This window comes from Mycetomoellerius zeteki, unplaced genomic scaffold (assembly GCF_001594055.1).
Source record: "Mycetomoellerius zeteki isolate Tzet28-1 unplaced genomic scaffold, Tzet1.0 scaffold35, whole genome shotgun sequence".
NCBI classification, from domain to species: domain Eukaryota; kingdom Metazoa; phylum Arthropoda; class Insecta; order Hymenoptera; family Formicidae; genus Mycetomoellerius; species Mycetomoellerius zeteki.
The window spans coordinates 2,214,179-2,235,800 of record NW_017257338.1 but is presented as its reverse complement, the minus strand read 5'-3'; the positions used below and the strand labels follow the sequence as shown (position 1 = coordinate 2,235,800).

Sequence of the window (21,622 nt, the reverse complement as noted above, 5' to 3'; positions counted from 1 at the left end):
TCAATACATATAATTCATATGTATATAAATTCGAAGGATACAAATTGATTAATGTAATAAAATACGTAATTGATTTCTTATAATAACTTATATAAGAAATAAGTAAATTATTCTTACATTTTTGTACAAAAATTTGACAGCTAACGTTCTTAAACGGAAGTGACAAAAAAATATGAAACATGAACATTAACTGGTTTATATACAGGTTCCAAGCAAAGAGATGTGGATGTTTTTAATATATTATATAGTTGTATCATACAGTTGTCCGATTAGAATCACCTGCTATTATGTCCAAAACTCGACTGATGCCAGGCATATTCAGTAGAGTTCCTAATATAGGTACTCTTCGTAGAAAGTTTATTGCTACTGGTAGAAAACCACTGAAACAAATATATGTGATGAATTTCATTCCGTCTGTTGCTGTCACAAAGTATGGATTTATTATCAGTGGACATCAGTTATTTGAGATTTCATAATAAATTTTTTTCGTATATAGAGACAATAGTTGCGTTCAGCAGCACGTTTATTTTAGAAATATACTGGATCGTAAAATTACCGGATATCGGATATCCGACCGGATTCCGGGAAAATGTCTTAAGAAAAAGCCTATAGAGAGAAAATTGTAATTTTGCAACAATGTATAAAATATAGCATTATGAATATGCATACTCATTTTTAGAACATTTATATAATAAAAAATCAACAATGTTAAATTTCAACCGGATATATTCCCGGATACTAATGATATCCGACTGTTCGATCGGATAGTCAAAGTGCCGGATAATACCGGATACTGGATACCTTCCGGATATCCGGTGTGTATCCCTAGTTTATTTTGCAACTGTGTTGAAAGTTTTCTTCGCGCTGATTGAATTATACTTTTAGATCTAGAAGAACAATCCTATCTCAGTAGACAATCACAAAACGGATGTAAAATTGTTGTGGTCTGCTGAACACAGCCAATGCACTCGCTATATTTTTCTCACACTTGAATGGATCTGTTCTTTTCAACTGAAGTTTGTTTTTGCATAATTATTCATCTTTCTTTCATGTTGAAGAAAAAAAGAAAAGATGAACCATGTGAGAAGTTCAGCTATTAGGTGTACAAATAAATAATTCAAATTTTTCAGCTAAATTCGAGATTTATTTTAAAAGAAAGTAAAACAAATTTTTCAATCAAAGTATTCGCCGTTGCTTTCTATAACTTTAAACCATCTTTCAGGCAGCTGATAAATTCCATCTCGGAAAAATGCTGTGTTTGGACACGATAAAGTCGTCAAACTATTTTCGAATCTTATCTACTGATTGGAAGTGAGTATCGGACAAGGCGTGTTGCATGAACCGGAACAAATGATAATCGGTTGGAGCAATGTCTAGTGTAATATGCCGGGTGTTGCAAGATGTCCCAGCCAAGATTCATTATGATGCCTTGTTCGATACTCACTTCCAATCAGTGGATGAAATTCGAAATTGACTTGACGACTTTATCGTGTCCAAAGACATAGCATTTTCCCAAGGTGGAATTCATCAGCTGCCTGAAAGATGGCTTAAAGTTATAGAAAGCAACGGCGAATACTTTGATTGAAAAATTTGTTTTACTTTCTTTTAAAATAAATCTCGAATTTAGGTGAAAAATTTGGATTATTTATTTGTACACCTAATAAAAAGAACAGGCTAATGTTTCTTTTATGCCTGTTTCTGTATAGATTAACTTTAATCTCGGTTCAACTTACTCTTCATCTTTTTCTAATTCTTAGAATAGAAAAAAATGGGTCGAATTGAGATTAAAATTAAACTACATTGGTAAAACACAAGCATTAACATATTATATTATATCTGAGTTCTATTGTGCTGTGGTTGTAGAAGCATCTAAAGATTTAAGTATACAGCGCTTACCTAAACAGTAATACAAAGCCATAGGTTTCTAAGATCATTCCTACAAGGGGCCAACCCATAAGTACTACGAAAACACCTCCTAGAAATGAGGCACTAGCTTTTATCTTGTGCCTTTGAAAGAAGAAGTTTAACGTCCTCCATGGTCCGATGACACATGCCAGTCCCGATATAAACAGAAGCTACAAAGAATAATTCCAAAGGTCAATCCGGTGTAAGACTTAGGCCCGTATTCATAGTCAGGCCTTATATTTAAGGCTTCCTTAAATTTATCTTCAGATGCTCTACGAATTATTTCATTGGTTACTGAGCATCTAAAGATAAATTTAAAGAAGCCTTAAGTGTAAAGTCTGACTATGAATACAGGCATTAACGTAAATAAATAATTTGGTGTAAGATCTTAATGTAAATAAATAATAAAGGACGTGCAGTGATCTTACATTTCCAATAGCCAGTAAACCTTTATCGAAGAGTAGCAGTACGCCGAGGAACAGGAAGGAAATCCCAAATCCCGCCAATCCCACTCCGATTTCTGGAACACATCCCTTATAGTACAATCAAAAATGCAATCAATATCACGGATATATATATATTCGCCGGTTAATACAAAGAATCTCTTTCAATTGATGAGAGAAATCCTTGCACTCACTTTGCGTGTCTGTGATTTCGAACATTATTTACAATCGTGTTGAATTGTCTTTGTTAGAAATTGCTCGACACCTGGCGATTTGATTTGTTTGAGCGTGAATGAGAACTTAACCTATATCCACGTCATTGCTTATGATGCGGCACGAGCCTACTTGTACATGGACTTTCGTCAGCTCTTTCGCGAACGCCCTTTGCACGGGACTAAATTCATCAGATGGACGTTTCAATTCATATTCGTCTATCGTCTCCGGAATTATATACAATTGTTTTAGCAAAGATTTATGGGACGACAGGAAATTGGCACTTGTTAGCACTCAAGCTTCGAAAGGCGTGAGCGTCAAATCTGAATCGAACGTCCCGATTACTGCCGATCGGCCCCGACTATTTTATCAGTATGATAATTGTATACAAATATGTGCAAAATGCATCTGTTTCTGTTGAACCTTGGAAACCCTTCGAAGCATACATTTTTTTCCAAAAAAAAAAATTTTTTTTATCTTTGTTTATTTATAAAATTGTTACAATAAATAATAAGGACTACTAAACTATTTTTTTAATAGTCTTCTACTTCTAAGACACCAGGAAAATACAAAAAACCAGAATGCGTCAATTAGAAAATAAACGATCAAAAACTGAAGAAGTTTAGGTGGTAACGTGGGTTAAGGCCATCACACAAAAATTTTAGTGGGAATCATAAGGCCGCAAACAAATCAACCAATCACAATCAAAATTACGATCTCGCGTTTCAAAACGCTCGACTGTGATTGGCCGATTTGTTTACGGTCTTACGATTACGACTAAAATTGGTCGCGTTCAGCAGACTCAACTGTTGCGGAGCGGATCAATGAGCTCTCGCTGCTATTGGATGATCTAAAAGAATACACCAATAGCAGTGAGCGCTCACGGATCCGCTCCACAACAGTTGAGTCTGCTGAACGCGACCATTGTTGTACGTGTGATGGCCTTTACCACCATGCTTCAAAGGGTTAAATCAATTATTTAGTAATACATATGAGGCAGAAAGGTTGAAACCTTTTTATTTAAATATAAGTTCGAAACGCATCGACATTGCAAAAGCGCAAATCTATTGAGGTAGATTGGAATCTATCTTAATCTATTAAATTTATTCGATTATAATTATCGATTATATACATTGTGCTCAAAGAAATTCAATCGTATTATATGACAGAAGAATATTTTAACACTTACTGCCAAGCTGATTTCAATATTGAAGGCTCTGGGAGACCGAAAAGTGCTGTTTATAAAATACGATGCGAAGTCAGATTAGAAAATAAACAATAAAAAAATTAAAAATAAATATAAAAAATGTATATTATATATATTATATTTATAATTTCAGAATAAATAAAACTGTCGCACATCAAAATATATAATTAGTTTCTCTTTTATTTGCGACTGAAAGATACATAAAGCAACTAAGAAAATAAAAAATTGGAAACTTCTGTTTTTAATAAATTGTATTATTTTAATACTTTATTATTTTTTTTAAATCTTAATTTGTATCTTTTCTTTAATGTTTTAAATTAAGTATTTAGTCAAATCATTCTTAACCGAATAAACAAAATCATTATCTACATGATAGAGACCTTTATTGCAGAAATTTATTGCATGTCATCCTGCATGTGACATGACAATTTTAAAGGAAGTATTATAGTTGAAATATGCGTGAGATTCTTAAAAATCTCAAAACGATCAAAAGAAAATATTCTGTGCAATAATTATACTCATACCGGAATTCTCATGATTAGAATTCCGATTTAAATAATACATAATATAATTATTATATAATCGATCTCAATTTAATTTAATGCAAATTAAAAAATTAGATTAAATAAAAACATTAGTGTATTTGTTATACATATGTATATACATATATTTTACACACACATACAAATACAAAATTTATTTAACAAAATGACGTAACTGCGTAAATCTATGGAACAGTATAGCACGAGGGCAAGTCAATAAGTTTTTAGAAAAACATAGTAAAACACATTTTTTTTTATCGAGTCATTTTTATTTCTCAACATAGTCTCCTTTCAGCTCGATACACTTGATCCAACGATTCTCCAACTTTTTCAAGCCATCCGAATAATATGATTTGTCCAACCCTTCAAAATAAGCCTCTGTTTCGGCGATGAGCTGCTGTCTGGTGGTGAATCTCTTTCCTCCGGACCATTTCTTCAGGTTTGGAAACAGGAAATATTCGCAGGGGGTTAAATCTGGCGAATATGCTGGATGGGGAAGCAATTCGTAGCGGAATTCGTTGAATTTGGCCATCGGTGCCGGGCACGTGTGAACCCGTGCATTGTCTTGATGGAAGAGCACTTTCTTCTTCGCCAAATTGGGACGTTTTTTCTTTAAAATGCTGTTGAAACGGTCCAATAAGGCTGCGTAGTAATCACCATCGATCGTTTGCTTCGACGGAAGATAATCGATATGAATTATACCGCGTGCATCCCAAAAAACTGTGGCCATCACCTTTTCGGCCGATTTCACGGTCTTCGCCTTCTTCGGAGCTGGTTCACCCGGTGAAGTCCATTGTTCTGACTGTTCCTTCGTTTCGGGTGTGAAGTAATGGATCCATGTTTCGTCCACGGTAATGAATCGACGCAGAAATTCATTTGGATTACGTTGAAACATCTCCAAACATTGTTTTGAAATCGTCACACGGTCGCGCTTATGATCCACAGTGAGCAAACGCGGCACCCATCTTGCCGATAGCTTTTTCATACCCAATTGTTCGTGCAAAATTGAAATCACTGTGCCATGTGATACGCCTGTGGCCTCAACAAGCTCGCGCACTTGCACTCGTCGATCAGTCAAAACGATATCGTGGACTTTATCGATGATTTCTGGCGTAGCAGCCTGAATTGGACGTCCCGAACGAGGTGCATCACACGTAGATGTACAACCATGTTTAAATTTATTCACCCAATTGTATACAGTCGCAAATGCTGGTGCAGATGTGCTATGAACATTATCCAACTCGGTTTTGATTTCTTTCGGCGTTAAACCTTTCATATGTAGATGTTTGATCGCTGCACGAAACTCGTTTTTTTCCATTTTGCAAAAAATACAAAGGTTGTTCGCTTTAATCGTCTACAGAAATGAAACCACGCGATAAATTCCGCTCAAAATTTGACAGTAATCAAAAAGATGCTACTTGTCAAAAAGTAAATGTGACATGACACTGCGAGTGCCCTCTGACAGATTTTCTAAAAACTTATTGACTTGCCCTCGTATAATGTTCGAACTTTTAAAATGCCAGTGCGTTCTAAAACTCATCAGAATTAAGGAGTGTTTGGTAGGGATGCAGATATCCGGAAAGTATCCGGTATTATCCGGCTTTTTTTACTATCTGACCGGATAACCGAATATCATTAGTATCCAGGAATATATCCGGTTGAAATTTTATATTATTAAATTGTTGATTTGTTATTATATAAATATTTTAGAAATGAGTATGTATAATTATACTCTTTACTATTCAGTCTTTATATGTATTTGACAAGAATAAAAAATTCTATTTGCTTTATATGTATGGATTTAAAAAAATTTAATTCTCAAGTTAATTGTACATTAATCCGCAAATTATATATATTTAATTATAAATTATTATTTCCTGATTTATCCTCGTTCTATTATAAAAGGAAAAAGAATGTTGAAGAGAATCGAATTAGGAGTAGTTACAAGAGGGGCAGGAAGATTTTTTCCAACATCGCTAGAAGAAAAACGCTCCACAATGTTGGTATCATTGGCAACAAGTCGAGCTTATTTTAGAACACGAGAACGCAACGCACAACCGAATCGCGAACGTTTCGTATAGAACGTATATAGTACGCAAACTGGACCTGACGGTTCCTCGTGGTAATCGTTGCGCCAGGAAGCTCGACCGAGCGGAACGATTTACGGGATATTTATGTGAGAACGCAGACGAGCGAAGATGGTGTCGGTGATGCAGCCGTACATGGTGAGTTCGATGTCCCATTAGATTCGTACGCGATCTCCGGTAAACGGCAGTTTGACGCATCAATAGAGCTCACGAATCCCACCGTTGCTAGTAACGCCAAAAATTACATCACGGTTTTCTCGTGATCTTGCAGGACATCGAGAGTTCCAGGAGCTACATCGATGAGCTGTACTCTCCGGACGCGCAGAAATGCCTGGAAGCGATTATGTGAGTGTTAAAAAAAATTATTCTTAACCTTAAGGATAATACTCCATATGACTGAAAAGATTGATTTTTTATTGCTACATTCGATTGTACTGCAGCTTCCTTTCTCGCTTTCATCAAATATCGAACATATATCTACTTCACTTTAAGTACACAGAGTGTACACTAGTTCAGCTATAAAAAATTGATTTAAAGTTTCCAACGAAGATTTCTCTACTTACGTTTATTTCTACCAATGTAAATTAATTTTAATCTCGGTTTATAAGTTACTTTTTATCTTCTTCCAATTCTAAGAACTAGAAAAAGATAAACAGTAATTAAAGATAAAAAGTAAATTAAATCAAAATAATAATTAATCTACATTGGTAGAAATAGGCTTTATATGTTTACTTTTCATTTTTATGATTGATAAAAAACTGTATTAATGTTTCATGGATCTGATTTCTCTCAGATGTCTCAAGAATTCAGTGATTGGCAGCAACAGGCAAAAGGGTTCGGTTATAGCTCAAGGTGTGGTGCCTCGCCTCTTGCAATTGCTCGGAGACACGTCCGGTACCATCGGCGATCGTATAAGATTGGAATCGGCTGTAACATTGGGTTCCTTAGCCAAGGGCACGGATCAGCACGTACTGGCGCTTATAGATTTAGGTGTAGTTCCATTGCTTCTACAAGTCTTGGTTTCCTCGCCAACCCCCGACATCGTCGCAGACAGCAAGATAAAGGTTCTAGATCTGTTGCATGAGGCCTGTTTGCGATGTCTGCGCACAGTATTCCAGCACACGGCAGCACCGGTCCATTCGATTTATCAAGATCCCGCATTAGTACCACGGTTGTTGTCTCTAGCAAGTCGGTCGGTCACCTGTCAAGTTTGTGTCGCGACAATCTTAACTACGGCATGTAAGGTAAAGAGAGGTCTGAAACTTTAATAAAAATATATCTACGCCATAAGAAGGAACTAATCTGCAAATTGTTTGTTAGACGACAGAAGAACAGAACGCTTTGTCCAAAGGCGGTGCGGTAGAAACACTGGCGATGCAACTGGATTCCCCCCTGTCTGAAGTCCAATTACCAGCTCTAGCCTGCTTAGCAAATATGTGTTACCAGAATCACATGGTGTCGGCTATGATAGCGTCAGCCAGCACTAGTAATACTGTCCACGGTAGATTGGTACCTGTCGCATTAGGTCAATTAATGGGACGTGAGAAGAGTTCATTGATACAGCTCGAAGCAGCGAGATGTATCGCGTATATGCACAGGGCCGGGGCATTGCCGTCCACCGATCCGCGAGTAGTGTATCGCACGTTACCCTGCCTCGTACGTTTATGTCATCGAGATCGACCGCCACGCGAGAGAGTCGCCGCAGCCGAGACACTTGCGTATCTGACCGAAGTTGATACGGATCTACAACGTTTAGCTTCCATTAGTAATCACTTGATACCAACACTGGCGGAATTGCTAAGACCACATCCGCAAGTAAGCAGAAATTACATTAAATATATTGAATATCTACAAAGTATGGTAAAATTAATTTAAATAATCTATTAGGTTGTATTAAGGTAGTGTTTAAATAAAAGTTGTACGTAATACTTTTTGTTCAGGTTCAAGATGCAACGCTAACGCAAGATATGCGACAAGCTGCGTTCAGGGCATTTGCGTCTCTCGGAGCGAATGACGAAGATATCCGAAAGCGTATTATTGAAACAGAAAGTCTTATGGAACAAGTTGTCTCTGGTCTTCAAGATCCTGGTGGATCCCGTGTTCGTTTAGCCGCGGTTAGATGTTTGCATTCCCTTTCGAGGAGTGTGCAACAGCTTCGTACTACATTTCAGGATCATGCAGTATGGAGGCCACTTATGCAGTTGTTACATGGAGCGGACAAGGGGTTGGAGGGTAAAATATGATAATACATTTACAATAAAGCATTACAGAGATACGCTACAATAAACACTGAGAAACATGTATGTTGCATGCATATATATTGCATGTAAGATACAAAAAAAAATACGTATATTTAGCTTGAAATTTCGAATTAACGTCTTAATCAAAAAGAAAAAGATGCAATATCGAAAAGAGGGTTATTAATGTATAATGTGAGTTATTCTTTTTTTATTCTATATAAGACAAGAATAGATTTGTAGCTCAATAATACACGCATCAAGAAAAGTGCGCAATCTTTTACGCTTGTGTTGGCCATATTAGTATGTCATAAGAAAGAGATATTTACAATAGATATAATATGAATTATACATAAATATGAATTTAAAACAGGGCGACTGTTTTCTCATGCGTGTAGATAGAAATGATAAATACATCCCTATTCTTTTCTCTCTGCATTGTAAGATTTATTTTTCAAAAAAAAAAAAAACAAGAATAAAGAGATCAGTGCTTGTAATTAGCTGTTATTATTAGTATTCAATCGCCAACTATATGAGTTACTATTAACATTGTCATTATTGTACTATAGGTAGAGGCGAAGGTGAAGGTGATTTATTAACTGTTGCCTCGAGTACTTTATGTAATTTACTGTTGGAGTTTAGTCCGAGCAAAGAGCCAATTCTTGAGTCTGGCGGAGTAGAGTTATTGTGTTCTCTCACTAAACGGCCCGAATCGGCACTCCGACTGAACGGCATTTGGGCCCTAATGAACGTGGCCTTTCAAGCGGAGCAACGTGTAAAGTCGCAAATACTCTCGTGCTTGGGCACAGATCAGATCTTTCGTCTTTTGGCCGATCCTGAGTTAGGTGTTCTGATGAAAACGCTGGGCCTGTTGCGAAATTTGCTTTCCACTAAAGCTCATATAGATCGTATAATGGGCGAGCACGCCACACATGTTATGCAAGCGGTCATTCTAGTACTAGAAGATCCAGAACATCCGGCGGACGTTAAAGAGCAAGCACTTTGCATTTTAGCAAATGTAGCTGATGGCGACCGAGCTAGAGATCATATCATGGCTAATGACGACGTGCTTAAGAAACTCATGGATTATATGGTTCGTACAGTGTACAGTTATTACAAGTACTTCATTAATTGAGTATTTCTAAACGATTAATTCTATATAATAGATAGGATAATAAGAGCTTTAAAGATTTTGAAAAAGCAAGTCGCGTTACTTGTTTTATCTATGATAGTAAAAAAATAACAGCTTTGAATACCACAAGTTTCAAACGTGTATTAAATCGATTAAGTATTCGCATTTCCTCAAGTCCTATCTATTAATTTAATAATTATATATCTTCAATGAGACCACCGATTGTATGTTGATATTTTACGTGTACATTTTATTTAGATGCACAGCAACGTGAAACTGCAAGTTGCTGCTATTTTTTGTGTATGCAACCTAGTCTGGAGAGAGGAACCCGGAGCAGCGCAGCGGCAAGCGCGTCTGCGGGAATTAGGAATTTATCGTATCTTGCAACAATTACGTCACACAAAAGACACTCAGCTATTTGAGAAGTACGAAAGATGAGCATTACGTGCTAAATTATTGTCGTTTATCATATCTTTTTATATAACAGAGGTCTCACATGTAATTTCCATTTCAGAGTCAAGACTGCCCTATCACAATTCTACGAACCTTGAACTTGGAATGTATCGCCGTTGAAGATTAGGTTATGATTTCAAGTATCTTTTTTATATTTGAAGTAAATTACGAATTTAGCGTTAACACTGTGATCACCTCGGTTGATAATGTAATCGAAAGTTACAAACAAGATGAACAAACTGATCTTTCTGAGCCTATGCCTGTAATCTGTGTCTCTGTGTAGTATTTATTTAACTTAATAGAAGAAAATAATATGGATTGCATGTGATTCGTTTGCTTATTTCAAAGGAAACGTTTGATATATATTATTTACAAAGTATAACATTGATTTACAAGCAGAGGCTTCAGATATGGAATGTCGTATGCAATAAAAAAAATTAAAGGGATAAATAAATCATGAAAAGAAATTGAAATAAATAGAAAGCAAATATACTTGTGCGGTATACTTCCATACCTTTAGATATATCCATCAGAAATACAAAGAATTTCATAATAATTTATATTGAAGATCTTGTAATATATATATATATATAGGATATATATTTGAAAGAAAATATAACTAGCGCATAATATGTAATAAATATTACATTTTATATCTTTGATATTATCTGTCTTTAGCTTATATGAAAAATTATGTAATTCAATGGTTTTGATTCTTATATGACGATTTCATTAAAAATAAATTTGGAGTGTTAAATTTAAAAGTTTAGAAAGTGGTAATTACTGATACAAACATATGAAGTGAAAATATCGTGAGCTATACGTTCACCGTATCACACATTGATAACAATTGATAGAGTTTGATCAGTTTTCCTTATTGTTACAAATATCAAGTAACAGGGCGAGATTATTAAAATACATTGTGAATTAAGCAGAAGCATTGCTATCACCGGAAAGATTCTCCATTGGATTGTTAGCCAATGGATCCAATTCTGCGAATAAATCCAACCACGAGTTACCTTTCTGCTTTCCAGTCTTATTCTTTTTCTATGAAAAGAATATTGCGATATATTAATCGTGCGACATATTCGCATTATTACTGTTGAACGCAAGTTTGCGAGTACTTACTTTATCGTCCGTGTTACTAATGGTATTCTTCTGTCCCATACCTAGTGCCGCATCTCCTAGACTCTGTTTCAAAATGCTTGGCGGTAGGAAAGTATCATGTGATATGCCTTCCCAGTCACTGTTCGTGCATTGTTTGTCATTCAGGATTTCGTCGAAAAGCGCTGCGCTTTCGGAGGCCAATAAATTCAACGATTGCTGTTGTCGAGCCTCCGACGACAAGGGAGACAAATCAGTCAAATTAAAATCTGTATTGCACTTTTCAAATAAGTCCATTACTGATTTCTGTTCCTCGGAGCTTTTCCTTAATACAGTGTTGGTTTTCTCGGTTTTATTAACCGATTGTTTAGTACTATTGGACGCATCTTTTTCCAGGATAAGATTTCCAAAGAACTCTTCGAGACTTTTGTCTGTATCGTTGGTACTATGCACGATTCCGTTTTTCGAAGAATTTGTACTCGTATCCAAATGTATCAGCGTATCCTTTGACTCATTTTCTATGTCCAAGAGCTTTTCGTCTTTTTTATTTTTCTCCGACGTGCTTTCTGAATTTGCGGTAGCCTCTTGAGCCTCCTCAACGTCATCGTGATAGTCCATGTCGAAAAATGGTAATCTGTAAAAATCAATATCATGGTGAAAATGACAAGTGTTTTCTTTCATCTTGTAACTCACTTATCCTTCTCCTCTAAATCGTCATCACCACCAGTTTCCTGCGCCAATTTACTGGAGGTTTCAGCCAGTTCTCGCACAACTGTGAAGTCATAACGTTGATAGCCTTTGAAGCTGTTGGCTATTGTGGAATATGCTTGTGCAGATTTCTTTGTGAAATTCAGGAGTGTAGTTTGGTATAAAACTAAGGCATGACTGAACATGTTACATCTTGCCGCCGCTAACAAATCAACCTTCTGAAGACAGTCAAGGGCTAGATTGTCAAAAACTATTTTGCCCCTAAATTGTAACATATACGATATATAAATTTCTTACAATATTTTATGAATATCTAATTAAATCCAATTTATAAAAATGAAGAGTTATTGTTTAATCTAAACAATATAATAATTTAAATAGAGAGATTGAATTTGTGATTGTATTTTGCAGTATACATAAATATGTAAAATATATAGAACCTACTGCTTAACACGTGCTTGAACTTTTTTATATTTTTCCAGTTGTTTGGACGTATCTGGATCTAAATCGGGAGAAATATTTTTCATCCATGACAGAGCAGCTCGGTACTCCGTACGGGCCTTTTCCATCGCTTGCACATTTTGCAATGTATCTTCAATAGCTCTTTGCCTAAATGTTTCCACTTCTTGATACAATCGACCCAAAGGAGTTCTCAAAGCAAGCCTCTGCTGACCAGAGTAAGACAAGGATTTGCCAACTGCTGACATCATCTTGCCGGCGCGAGTTTTGTCTTGCTTTCCGGCATCTTTCAAGAAACGTCCCATTCCATTTTCTTCCTGGGCTAAATCTAAACAGGTTAAATTATCTCGTTATCACAATTTCTTAATAATACAATTGATCTTAAAGAAGAAAATACAAAACATATATCCTATGACAATACAGTTATTTTATATTATTTATATTAGAAATTATGTTAGAACGCACTGCATAATCTTTCTTGGTATCTATCAATAACTCTTTGTAAGTAGGAACAGGAATCTTGGATACTGCGGAACAATTCTAGCTTTGCGTCCAACTCAGCATCCGAAGCAACTATACACTCATCCTCCTTCTTCCCTAATTTTTGGGACAAAGCCTGCTTTCTCACCCAGAACTGGTATTGCATTTTTATGATGGCAGAGTCGTCATGCATAGACTTTTGAACCCAGCAATCAAAGGCATTCCCTGATATGCCCGACGCACCTCTGTTACTGCATGCATGGTATAAAGAAGTTTTGTAAGTTTCTCGTTAAACGTGACAGTGATTAGTATAAGAGTTACATGCAAATCTCAACAAGAAAAACAATATTCCCATTGTTAATAAAAAATAAGTCACACAGATATTTGTCGTTTAAAACAGATGCTTTCTTTTACTGATGTTAAATCATTACGTTCTATTGATAATGTGCAAATACATGTATTTCCTTTTTCCAACCAACAGGATGGAGAGAGAAGAAAATTTACAAACTCCACAAATAATTTATCAATCATACGAGGAGAAAGGAAACAGACCATTCTTTAACGCAAGAGGGACACAGACTTACAAAGCTTACGGAGAAGTTAAATAATCAATTTTGCGCGATATCTATTAATAACACGAAGAGATGCAAACTACCATATTGATTCAGTATAGTTGGATATGAACTTAGACTGATAACGGCGTGGTCGCCGTGTCCTCTTCTCGAGTTCTCGTCCCGCCTCGTCGGCGAGACCGACGACAGCTCGAGCTACGACGACGGCGGGATTCGGACGTGGTCGAGAAAAGAACGAAGGAGATACTTACTAAGCATTCATAACGGAAGACCCGCTGGTACGCCACGACGCGCGCGCGTGTGGATTACACGTTAATGTTTACAACCGCGGAGTGTAGGGCTCCAGGTCGCCGTGCGTGCGTACTACACCGTTGCTCGTCCGCGGAATCACATAGTGCACGCGCGCGTCGTTCCACGCGCGATTGCATTCGTAGTGCGATACGCTAACAATCGGAACGAAAATCGGAGCGTTTTCCCACTCGACGGTGCTTGACAGCTCGGACGGGAAAGGAAAGCCACGAAGGCTAGTTTATCACGTATGAGCGATCATCAGCCGTCAACCAATTGGCGACGCGATGCTCGTGATTGGTCGGCCGACGTCACGATAAGAAAGAGGATAAATTGATCGTTATTATCGCACGAAGCAACAAATCTACAGCGAATGATATCTCGCGGAGTTTAGAACCTTGGACGGTTCTATGATGATGATTTTATGAGATGAATAATACATAGATAAATGAAATAAAGCTTGTTCTTTTTGACTTTTTACATATCGTTCATCTTTCCTCTTTTTTTTTTTCTTTAAAATGAAAAGAAGGAAAGTAAAACTAAAAAGAATCCACAGCAAAAATTTTCTATTTCTAATTTTATATATCATGATGGTGTGATTTTCATGTAATTTTAACATGTATCTTATATTTTATATATATTTGATTATTTAAATATTTAATTTTTACTTCACATGAGATTATAAATGGAATTCTATTTTAATTTTTTATCAAATTATGTCATACGATTTAATTTAACAAATGGATCGTTAAATTTAATTTTGGCAAAATTGTTCACAGCAAAATTTATAGCTGTTTATGTTTCTACTTCGGGTTTTTTTCTGCGTTAAGGAAATATTACCAATTAATATATTGCTAGACAAGTGATAATTATTGATTGAGATAACCGAAATTACGTAACAGAAAATTGGTACTTAATATAACGTTTTTTAATTATCCAACTTGACAGAAATCTTTGTAGTAATTTATATTCCTCTGTTGATAAAGAGTTGAACGTATTATTATGTTTGCGTCTATTTTATTTAGATGGCGTTGAAAAATTTTATTACGTTATCTCCTCTCGTGAGGGCTATTTTTATCATACACATTTAATAAAGCTTAAATTAGTATCGCTTAGAATATTTTACGACGATCTTTAAATAGATTATGTGATGTTTCACAATCCTTGCCAAACGTTTTTTTTAACCGAGTGAATCAAACGTCCGTCGAATAATAACACAAAAATAAAAAATACTTAAAAATGTAAATTAATTAACTTAATTTGATGAATCTGAGGCTGCGTTCCACACGGAATTTAGGTGTTTATTCTTAACAATGTCGTTGCATCGTCATTAAAAATAGTAGAATAGAGGTGCCTGTTAGTTTTACTCTCATCGAGACGCGCGCGCGCGAATCGATATTATAAATAAAAAATCGGAGAAGCAAAACGGGCATTTTGGAGAAATAGCGAAACTATCCTCGTTCGAAATGGTCCGACAAATTTCATATCTTCTAGAATGTTGAGAATATTCTTCAAATGCGGTAGAACAATGCGTCACACGTGCTCCAAAAAAAAAGCGCGAATAATCGCAAATGATGATGCATGTGACGCAATCAAGGCTGAGTTTCGTTATTCATTGCAAGTACTGAAAATCTATAGTATACGTGACGTAAGCTATAGAGGTCTGTTCACGTTGCTTAAAATCATTAAAAATTTTTACACCTAAAATGAGATAAATATTGGATTAGGAAAAAAGTCCCTTTACAAGTTGATAAAAAGACATTTCCCCATTAATATCTTCGTTAAAAATGATCAACATTTAAATTAAAAAAAAAAAAAGATTTAAAGCTTGAAATCTCTATTTTCGAATGATTGCTATATTTTTTGAATTTATGTGAGCTTTGTAATTTTAAAAATAAATAAGGAGAAGTACAATGGCAATAAGAATCAAGTGCAGTAATTGGAACAGCGCATTTCTTAGTGATTTATTCTGATTCAATCTACAAATATTTCGGCATCATTCCGAGCCATCATCAGTGGATAAATTTCTTGTAATTATTATCTCAAGCTCCATTTGGAAAGTCATATGTATGTCTCTCACAGTAGTTGCGTTTTGTAATTTTTACAAATAGAAAACTATGAACTCAAAAAAATGAAAAATTTTCTTTTCACTTTGTAGATCTGTATCTTGCCCAAAAAAAATTTGAGCAAATTTTCGACTATCTATCGTGAAAGCTTGAAGCTTTCTTTTTTCCCTACAAAATCATTTTAAAAAAATGTTTCTACGATCTTTTGTTCCCGAGTTACTCGCGGATTAAAGTAAAAAAGAACATTCCGACTTTATTGCTCATAACTCCGTTAAAAATCCTCGCAATTAAAAATACAGATTCTTAAAGCTGAAACGTTGCTCTATCAAGTGTAATTGCCAATTAAAAAAAAATAGAATACATGAGTTGCTAAAAATCTTTTTACCAACTTGTAAAGAGACTTTTTCCCTAACTCAATATATATTCAGGCATTAAAGGGAGTTAAAGCGCAGATGCTAAGTGCAAAAAGTGCAAAAGTTGCAACGCAAACAGATCTTAGATTTTCAGTATTTGCAATAAAATAACGGAATGCAGCCCAAGTATATTTTGCAAAAACAAATTTTTATTTCGATAAGCCGCAATATCTCGTCGTGATGAAGCGCGATTCGCATGAAGCTAATTTTAGTCGTGAATCCTCTGACATATGCGACACTTCCAGTATCTTCCTACGTTCTTTCTACTTCCATCTCTCTCCCACTCGCGTAGCGCGTGCGCGCGCGCCAATGGAAGCTTCTCGAATGATCTCGAGGACTCGCGCCGTGATTGGTCATCCGTGGAAGCTTCTCGAAGCGGACGATTCGGAGTATTAAAAGCGCGTTGCGCGGCTCGCGTCATCAGTTTCGCAACGAACGCGACGGAGCGTATAAGTGCGATAAGTGGCGCGAAGTGTCGACTTGCAAATCAAATCGTCGAAGTCTTAAAACCGCTATTGTTAGGTGAGTGTTGAAAGTGTTATTTAATTGTGAGGTAATTATGCGTCGATCGTTTCTCAAAAATTCATCGCGTCAGTAATTTCTGCTGGAATTATAGAATACACATTTTCGGACAGTTTTTCCGATATTGTTTCTGTTTCTTATCTGTAAAAATGTAAATTTTGCCATTTTTTTATGCAGGAAAGTGAAATTGTGCAACTCGGGTGCAAATAATTGTGGAAAAAAGAAAATTGTTTCCGAGTAACGATCTTTAATTGGCTGGTAGTCGTGTAATAGTTTGGTTCTTATTTCAAGGCCATCTTAAGTAATTGTACGGCTTTGTGATCGGCTTAAGACTGTACTTAAAACGATCTTAAATATAAGAACAAACTATTATAAGAATACCGGTTTTTGTCGCAATATCCGAGACGTCGTAACTTCCAGAAAAAATTATGACGCAATAATCAAGTTCCAAAGAACAAATTACCTCAGGAGAGTTTAAGTTCACTTTACCTTCTTATGATTAATTAAACACGCGATACGTGTTTTCGCAAAAACGTTTCGGCAATCAATACTAAGAAATTCGAGAAGCATGATATAATACAACATGTAACATTTATTGCGTCGTTATTTTCGAGCACAGTTCGCTCGAGTTCGAGCAACTTCGATCGCTCGAGGCTAATTAAAGTTTTCTTTTTGTTTTTTATTGCAACGCTCATACAATACAATATATGTACATGTCACATTTCAGTGATTACCATCGAAACGGTTAAAGAGAAGAGAGGCTAACGATGTCGAAAGCACCGGCAGTTGGAATCGACCTGGGCACCACGTACTCGTGCGTGGGTGTCTTCCAGCATGGAAAGGTCGAGATCATCGCCAATGACCAGGGTAATCGGACCACACCAAGCTACGTAGCCTTCACCGACACCGAGAGGCTGATCGGCGATGCGGCGAAGAATCAGGTTGCTATGAATCCCAGCAACACCATCTTCGGTAAGTCTGAGCTTTTTAACGTCCAAGATGTTTTTCACCGCTTTTGCGTCGCAGTTTCATTAAGCCCGATCTATATAAAACGCAAAAACTAGGAACTAACCTAACGTATTTTAATCATAGTATGCCCGCAGGACGCAGAAGTTGAGGTTCACCCAACTTTCTGCGTCCTGCGTTCTGCGTCGTACAAGCATAGAATGCTTTAGAAGGTGACCTGATAAGGCCGTTAGATGCTTTATCTATTGCGCCGTATTTTTTGTCGATTTCAACTTTCGATATTAGTTTAATATTGTGGAATTGTTTCAGTCTTAAATCGATTTATCCTTTATTATTGATCGATAAAAACGATACGTTAAATCTCTCCTTCAAAAATGGATTTTTTGAAACGTAACATTTTTGTGTTTAAATTTTTAATTTTTAAAAAGCTGATGCTGAAATACGAGCGAATATTCGATTAATCAATGGTGATTTTAATCCTCTATTTTATTACTTCAATATTTACTAGTGGAATTGTCTCAATTAAGTTATTATCGTTACTGATTGCAAGATGACGTATTGGTTGAATTTCTTCGTGGATTCCTTGAAATTAAATTTTTAAGAAGTTGACGCTGAAATATTTACAAGCAACTAGGCAAGATATGTAGCAATATTTTGCGACATTTCTAGGCGAATTTATGAAACCGCAAAAACCTTGTATTGATGTTTTTTTTTTTTAAGACGAATTGTACGTCATTTCTAAATTATTCGACCTTGCGATCGATAGAACACGAAACTTTCCGTGCACGATAGTTAACTTATCTCAATCGTGTTTTACTGCAGCTTTACTTACAGTGACCTTGCATGACGCGCATGTCTGTGTAATGTTCGTTCGTAATGTACGCTATGTCCCTCCTTCCTCCGACCGTCTATCCTTAACATTATAGCCGAACGTTCTGACGTTTTATACATTGTAGTTTTATGTAATCCTAATTTGTGTGCCAGCTACCAATGACGTCCAGATTTTACGTTGAATCGTAAATCATAATGACTCACGCGACTTGTTTATCGCTTTTAATCTCGGTTGCTTGTTTAATTTTTTATGCAAGAAACGACTAATATATATTCGTTCCTTGCATAAAAAATTAAATAAGCACACATACATATTATGTATACATACTCGTATACATATTACGTATACGAATATTAATGCACAATATAGATAATCTTTTATATATAATTTTATATATACTTATAACATTTTAAAAATAATATTAAATTAAAATATAATATAAAAATGAAAAAATATATAAAGATACATATTTTTCATTATATATTTTTAAATATATATATATATATATATAATAGAGAGATATATAAACTGTAAATGTAAGCTTTCGTATAATATTTTATATATTATAACGATAATTATTTTACAAATTTCTTTGAATATATAATAATTTTCACGATTATAATAAAATTTATGGTAAGTAGATTTATATTTTATGATTTTTCTTTACATGAAATTATCTTTGTACGAGTTGTATCAAAGTACTGGCAAATATTGAACACTCTGTTTTTCGGCTTGGCGACAATTCAACAATTTGCAACCATTCCTTCATAATCCGATACAATCCGCAGGATCCTCTTCTCCATTTCATCGCATCATACTTCTAAAAAGTAATTTTTGAAGAAATAGACAACTTACGAATCTCTTATCGTTTTTCTCTAAAGATGCAAAGCGTTTGATCGGTCGTCGTTTCGACGATGCGACGGTACAGAGCGACATGAAGCACTGGCCGTTCACGGTGGTCAACGATAGCAGCAAACCAAAGATCAAGGTGTCTTACAAGGGTGAGATGAAGACTTTCTTCCCCGAGGAGGTGTCCTCTATGGTCTTGACGAAGATGAAGGAGACGGCGGAGGCATATCTGGGCAAGACTATAACAAATGCCGTCATCACTGTGCCGGCTTATTTCAATGACTCTCAGAGGCAAGCGACAAAGGATGCCGGCGCTATTGCTGGCCTGAACGTTCTCAGAATAATAAACGAGCCTACAGCCGCCGCGATAGCGTATGGTCTCGATAAGAAAGCTGCAGGCGAAAAGAATGTTCTTATTTTTGACTTGGGTGGTGGTACCTTTGACGTGTCGATTTTGACGATTGAGGATGGTATCTTCGAGGTGAAATCCACGGCCGGCGACACGCATCTCGGTGGCGAGGACTTTGACAACCGAATGGTGAATCACTTTGTGCAAGAATTCAAAAGGAAATACAAGAAAGATCTGAGTAGCAACAAGAGATCTCTGAGACGTCTGAGGACTGCTTGCGAGAGAGCGAAGAGAACGTTGAGCTCGTCGACGCAGGCGAGCATTGAGATCGATTCATTGTTTGAGGGGATTGACTTCTATACGTCGGTCACTAGAGCCAGGTTCGAGGAGCTCTGCGCCGATCTGTTTAGAAGCACTCTGGAACCAGTGGAGAAGGCGCTTAGAGATGCGAAGATGGATAAAGCTCAAGTTCACAGCATCGTTTTAGTCGGTGGCTCCACCAGGATACCAAAAATTCAGAAGTTACTTCAAGATTTCTTTAACGGCAAGGAACTGAACAAATCCATCAATCCGGACGAGGCTGTTGCTTACGGTGCAGCAGTTCAGGCGGCCATTCTGCACGGCGACAAGTCTGAGGAAGTTCAAGATCTACTTCTGCTGGACGTGACTCCGTTATCATTGGGTATTGAGACCGCTGGCGGCGTTATGACTACCTTGATCAAAAGGAACACGACGATACCAACGAAACAGACCCAGACGTTCACCACGTACTCCGACAATCAACCGGGAGTGCTTATCCAGGTCTACGAGGGAGAGAGAGCGATGACGAAAGATAATAACATCCTCGGCAAATTTGAGCTGACGGGTATTCCTCCGGCGCCTAGAGGTGTACCGCAAATCGAAGTCACTTTCGATATCGACGCCAATGGTAAGTTGCGATGCTGCAAACATTACTTATAATTTTTGCAACATCGCAGTATAAACGATAACTTCAAATCGAAGATATCATTGTTCGATTAACTGTTATAATGTTGTAATATATTTTAAATAACGTTTTCTGTATCTAATATTTCTGTGTATTTCGTCTTGCAGGCATATTAAATGTCTCTGCGATCGAGAAATCTACGGGCAAGGAAAATAAAATCACGATTACCAATGATAAGGGTCGCTTGTCGAAAGAAGACATAGAGAGGATGGTGAATGAAGCCGAGCAGTATCGATCGGAGGACGAGCAGCAGCGGGAGAGGATTTCCGCCAAGAATGCCCTCGAGTCGTATTGCTTCAACATGAAGAGCACGATGGAGGACGATAAAATTAAAGATAAGATCGATGCGTCCGATAAGGAGAAGGTCCTTTCTAAATGCAACGAAGTCGTCTCCTGGTTGGATGCCAATCAATTGGCGGAGAAGGAAGAGTTCGTTGACAAGCAGAAGGAACTGGAAGCCATATGCAATCCTATCGTTACAAAACTATATCAAAGTGGCGGAGCGCCTGGTGGGTTCCCTGGTGGTGCTGGCGGAGCAGGAGCCAATTCTGGTGCCGGTGGCGCTGGACCAACCATCGAGGAAGTCGATTGAAATGAAATGAACTCCTACTCTTCTTTTATTACAATTGCATTAAATTTCTTATCATTTATCTTGTTTCACATTCAACAACACGTTGACTTAAGTTCAGTACGCTCATTTCAGTTTACTCTTTGTAAAGATAAATTTTTTATTTTCTGAGATATTACGAGCTGTGTTAATGTAATTGTACTGTGTTATATAGTGATAAGTTTGTTATAATAAATTAATTT

At 36.5% G+C, this 21,622-nt stretch overlaps 5 protein-coding genes across 10 annotated transcripts; 2 read left to right on the top strand and 3 right to left on the bottom strand.

Annotated features, from left to right (window-relative positions):
- Window positions 1–145: 145 nt before the first annotated feature.
- Window positions 146–2,915, bottom strand: LOC108725513 (vesicle transport protein GOT1B). Of its 2 annotated transcripts, none has more exons than XM_018452563.1 (4): window positions 2,543–2,915; window positions 2,334–2,425; window positions 1,897–2,075; window positions 146–380 (listed from the first exon to the last, which is right to left on the bottom strand). In XM_018452563.1, exons 1-4 carry the CDS (start codon window positions 2,565–2,567, stop codon window positions 254–256), a joined length of 423 nt encoding a protein of 140 aa, XP_018308065.1. In that variant the 5' UTR covers window positions 2,568–2,915; the 3' UTR covers window positions 146–253. The 2 variants fall into 2 exon arrangements, with proteins under 2 accessions (XP_018308065.1, XP_018308066.1); XM_018452564.1 differs by having other exon boundaries at window positions 146–386; window positions 1,903–2,075.
- Window positions 2,916–4,578: 1,663 nt separating this feature from the next.
- LOC108725441 (histone-lysine N-methyltransferase SETMAR-like) lies at window positions 4,579–5,705 on the bottom strand. Its single transcript, XM_018452461.1, has one exon. It carries the CDS (start codon window positions 5,626–5,628, stop codon window positions 4,579–4,581), a length of 1,050 nt encoding a protein of 349 aa, XP_018307963.1. The 5' UTR covers window positions 5,629–5,705.
- A 562-nt stretch (window positions 5,706–6,267) lies between these two features.
- Window positions 6,268–10,699, top strand: LOC108725624 (armadillo repeat-containing protein 8). Its single transcript, XM_018452765.1, has 8 exons — window positions 6,268–6,535; window positions 6,669–6,742; window positions 7,191–7,641; window positions 7,718–8,212; window positions 8,338–8,629; window positions 9,204–9,727; window positions 10,025–10,191; window positions 10,281–10,699. Exons 1-8 carry the CDS (start codon window positions 6,509–6,511, stop codon window positions 10,315–10,317), a joined length of 2,067 nt encoding a protein of 688 aa, XP_018308267.1. The 5' UTR covers window positions 6,268–6,508; the 3' UTR covers window positions 10,318–10,699.
- A 196-nt stretch (window positions 10,700–10,895) lies between these two features.
- On the bottom strand, window positions 10,896–14,181 carry ICA69 (islet cell autoantigen 1-like protein). Of its 5 annotated transcripts, none has more exons than XM_018452766.1 (6): window positions 13,794–14,181; window positions 12,956–13,221; window positions 12,476–12,818; window positions 12,017–12,292; window positions 11,348–11,957; window positions 10,896–11,266 (listed from the first exon to the last, which is right to left on the bottom strand). In XM_018452766.1, the coding sequence occupies exons 1-6, from the start codon at window positions 13,802–13,804 to the stop codon at window positions 11,147–11,149; spliced, it is 1,626 nt and encodes a 541-aa protein (XP_018308268.1). In that variant the 5' UTR covers window positions 13,805–14,181; the 3' UTR covers window positions 10,896–11,146. The 5 variants fall into 5 exon arrangements, with proteins under 5 accessions (XP_018308268.1, XP_018308269.1, XP_018308270.1 ...); XM_018452767.1 differs by having other exon boundaries at window positions 13,555–14,179; XM_018452768.1 differs by lacking the exon at window positions 12,956–13,221 and having other exon boundaries at window positions 13,794–14,177.
- Window positions 14,182–16,723: 2,542 nt separating this feature from the next.
- Window positions 16,724–21,555, top strand: LOC108725559 (Heat shock protein 70 cognate 1). The gene is made up of 4 exons (XM_018452648.1): window positions 16,724–16,831; window positions 17,559–17,803; window positions 19,511–20,755; window positions 20,920–21,555. Exons 2-4 carry the CDS (start codon window positions 17,599–17,601, stop codon window positions 21,402–21,404), a joined length of 1,935 nt encoding a protein of 644 aa, XP_018308150.1. The 5' UTR covers window positions 16,724–16,831; window positions 17,559–17,598; the 3' UTR covers window positions 21,405–21,555.
- Window positions 21,556–21,622: the final 67 nt, after the last annotated feature.

Bases quoted from the DNA above. Each gene is read 5' to 3' on its own strand.
- ICA69 (XM_018452766.1), bottom strand. The intron at 12,293-12,475 runs GTAGGTTCTATA...GTTACAATTTAG, and splicing joins GTTCAAGCACGTGTTAAGCA to GGGCAAAATAGTTTTTGACA. The intron at 11,267-11,347 runs GTAAGTACTCGC...TTCTTTTCATAG, and splicing joins TTAGTAACACGGACGATAAA to AAAAAGAATAAGACTGGAAA.
- LOC108725624 (XM_018452765.1), top strand. From the start codon at position 6,509: ATGGTGTCGGTGATGCAGCCGTACATG. The intron at 8,213-8,337 runs GTAAGCAGAAAT...CTTTTTGTTCAG, and splicing joins TGCTAAGACCACATCCGCAA to GTTCAAGATGCAACGCTAAC. The intron at 9,728-10,024 runs GTTCGTACAGTG...CATTTTATTTAG, and splicing joins AGAAACTCATGGATTATATG to ATGCACAGCAACGTGAAACT.
- LOC108725441 (XM_018452461.1), bottom strand. From the start codon at position 5,628: ATGGAAAAAAACGAGTTTCGTGCAGCGATCAAACATCTACATATGAAA.
- LOC108725513 (XM_018452563.1), bottom strand. From the start codon at position 2,567: ATGTTCGAAATCACAGACACGCAAA. The intron at 2,426-2,542 runs GTGAGTGCAAGG...GATGTGTTCCAG, and splicing joins CGAAATCACAGACACGCAAA to AAATCGGAGTGGGATTGGCG. The intron at 2,076-2,333 runs GTAAGATCACTG...TATTCTTTGTAG, and splicing joins GTTTACTGGCTATTGGAAAT to CTTCTGTTTATATCGGGACT.
- LOC108725559 (XM_018452648.1), top strand. From the start codon at position 17,599: ATGTCGAAAGCACCGGCAGTTGGAATCGACCTGGGCACCACGTACTCG. The intron at 17,804-19,510 runs GTAAGTCTGAGC...TTTTCTCTAAAG, and splicing joins TCCCAGCAACACCATCTTCG to ATGCAAAGCGTTTGATCGGT. The intron at 20,756-20,919 runs GTAAGTTGCGAT...TTCGTCTTGCAG, and splicing joins TTTCGATATCGACGCCAATG to GCATATTAAATGTCTCTGCG.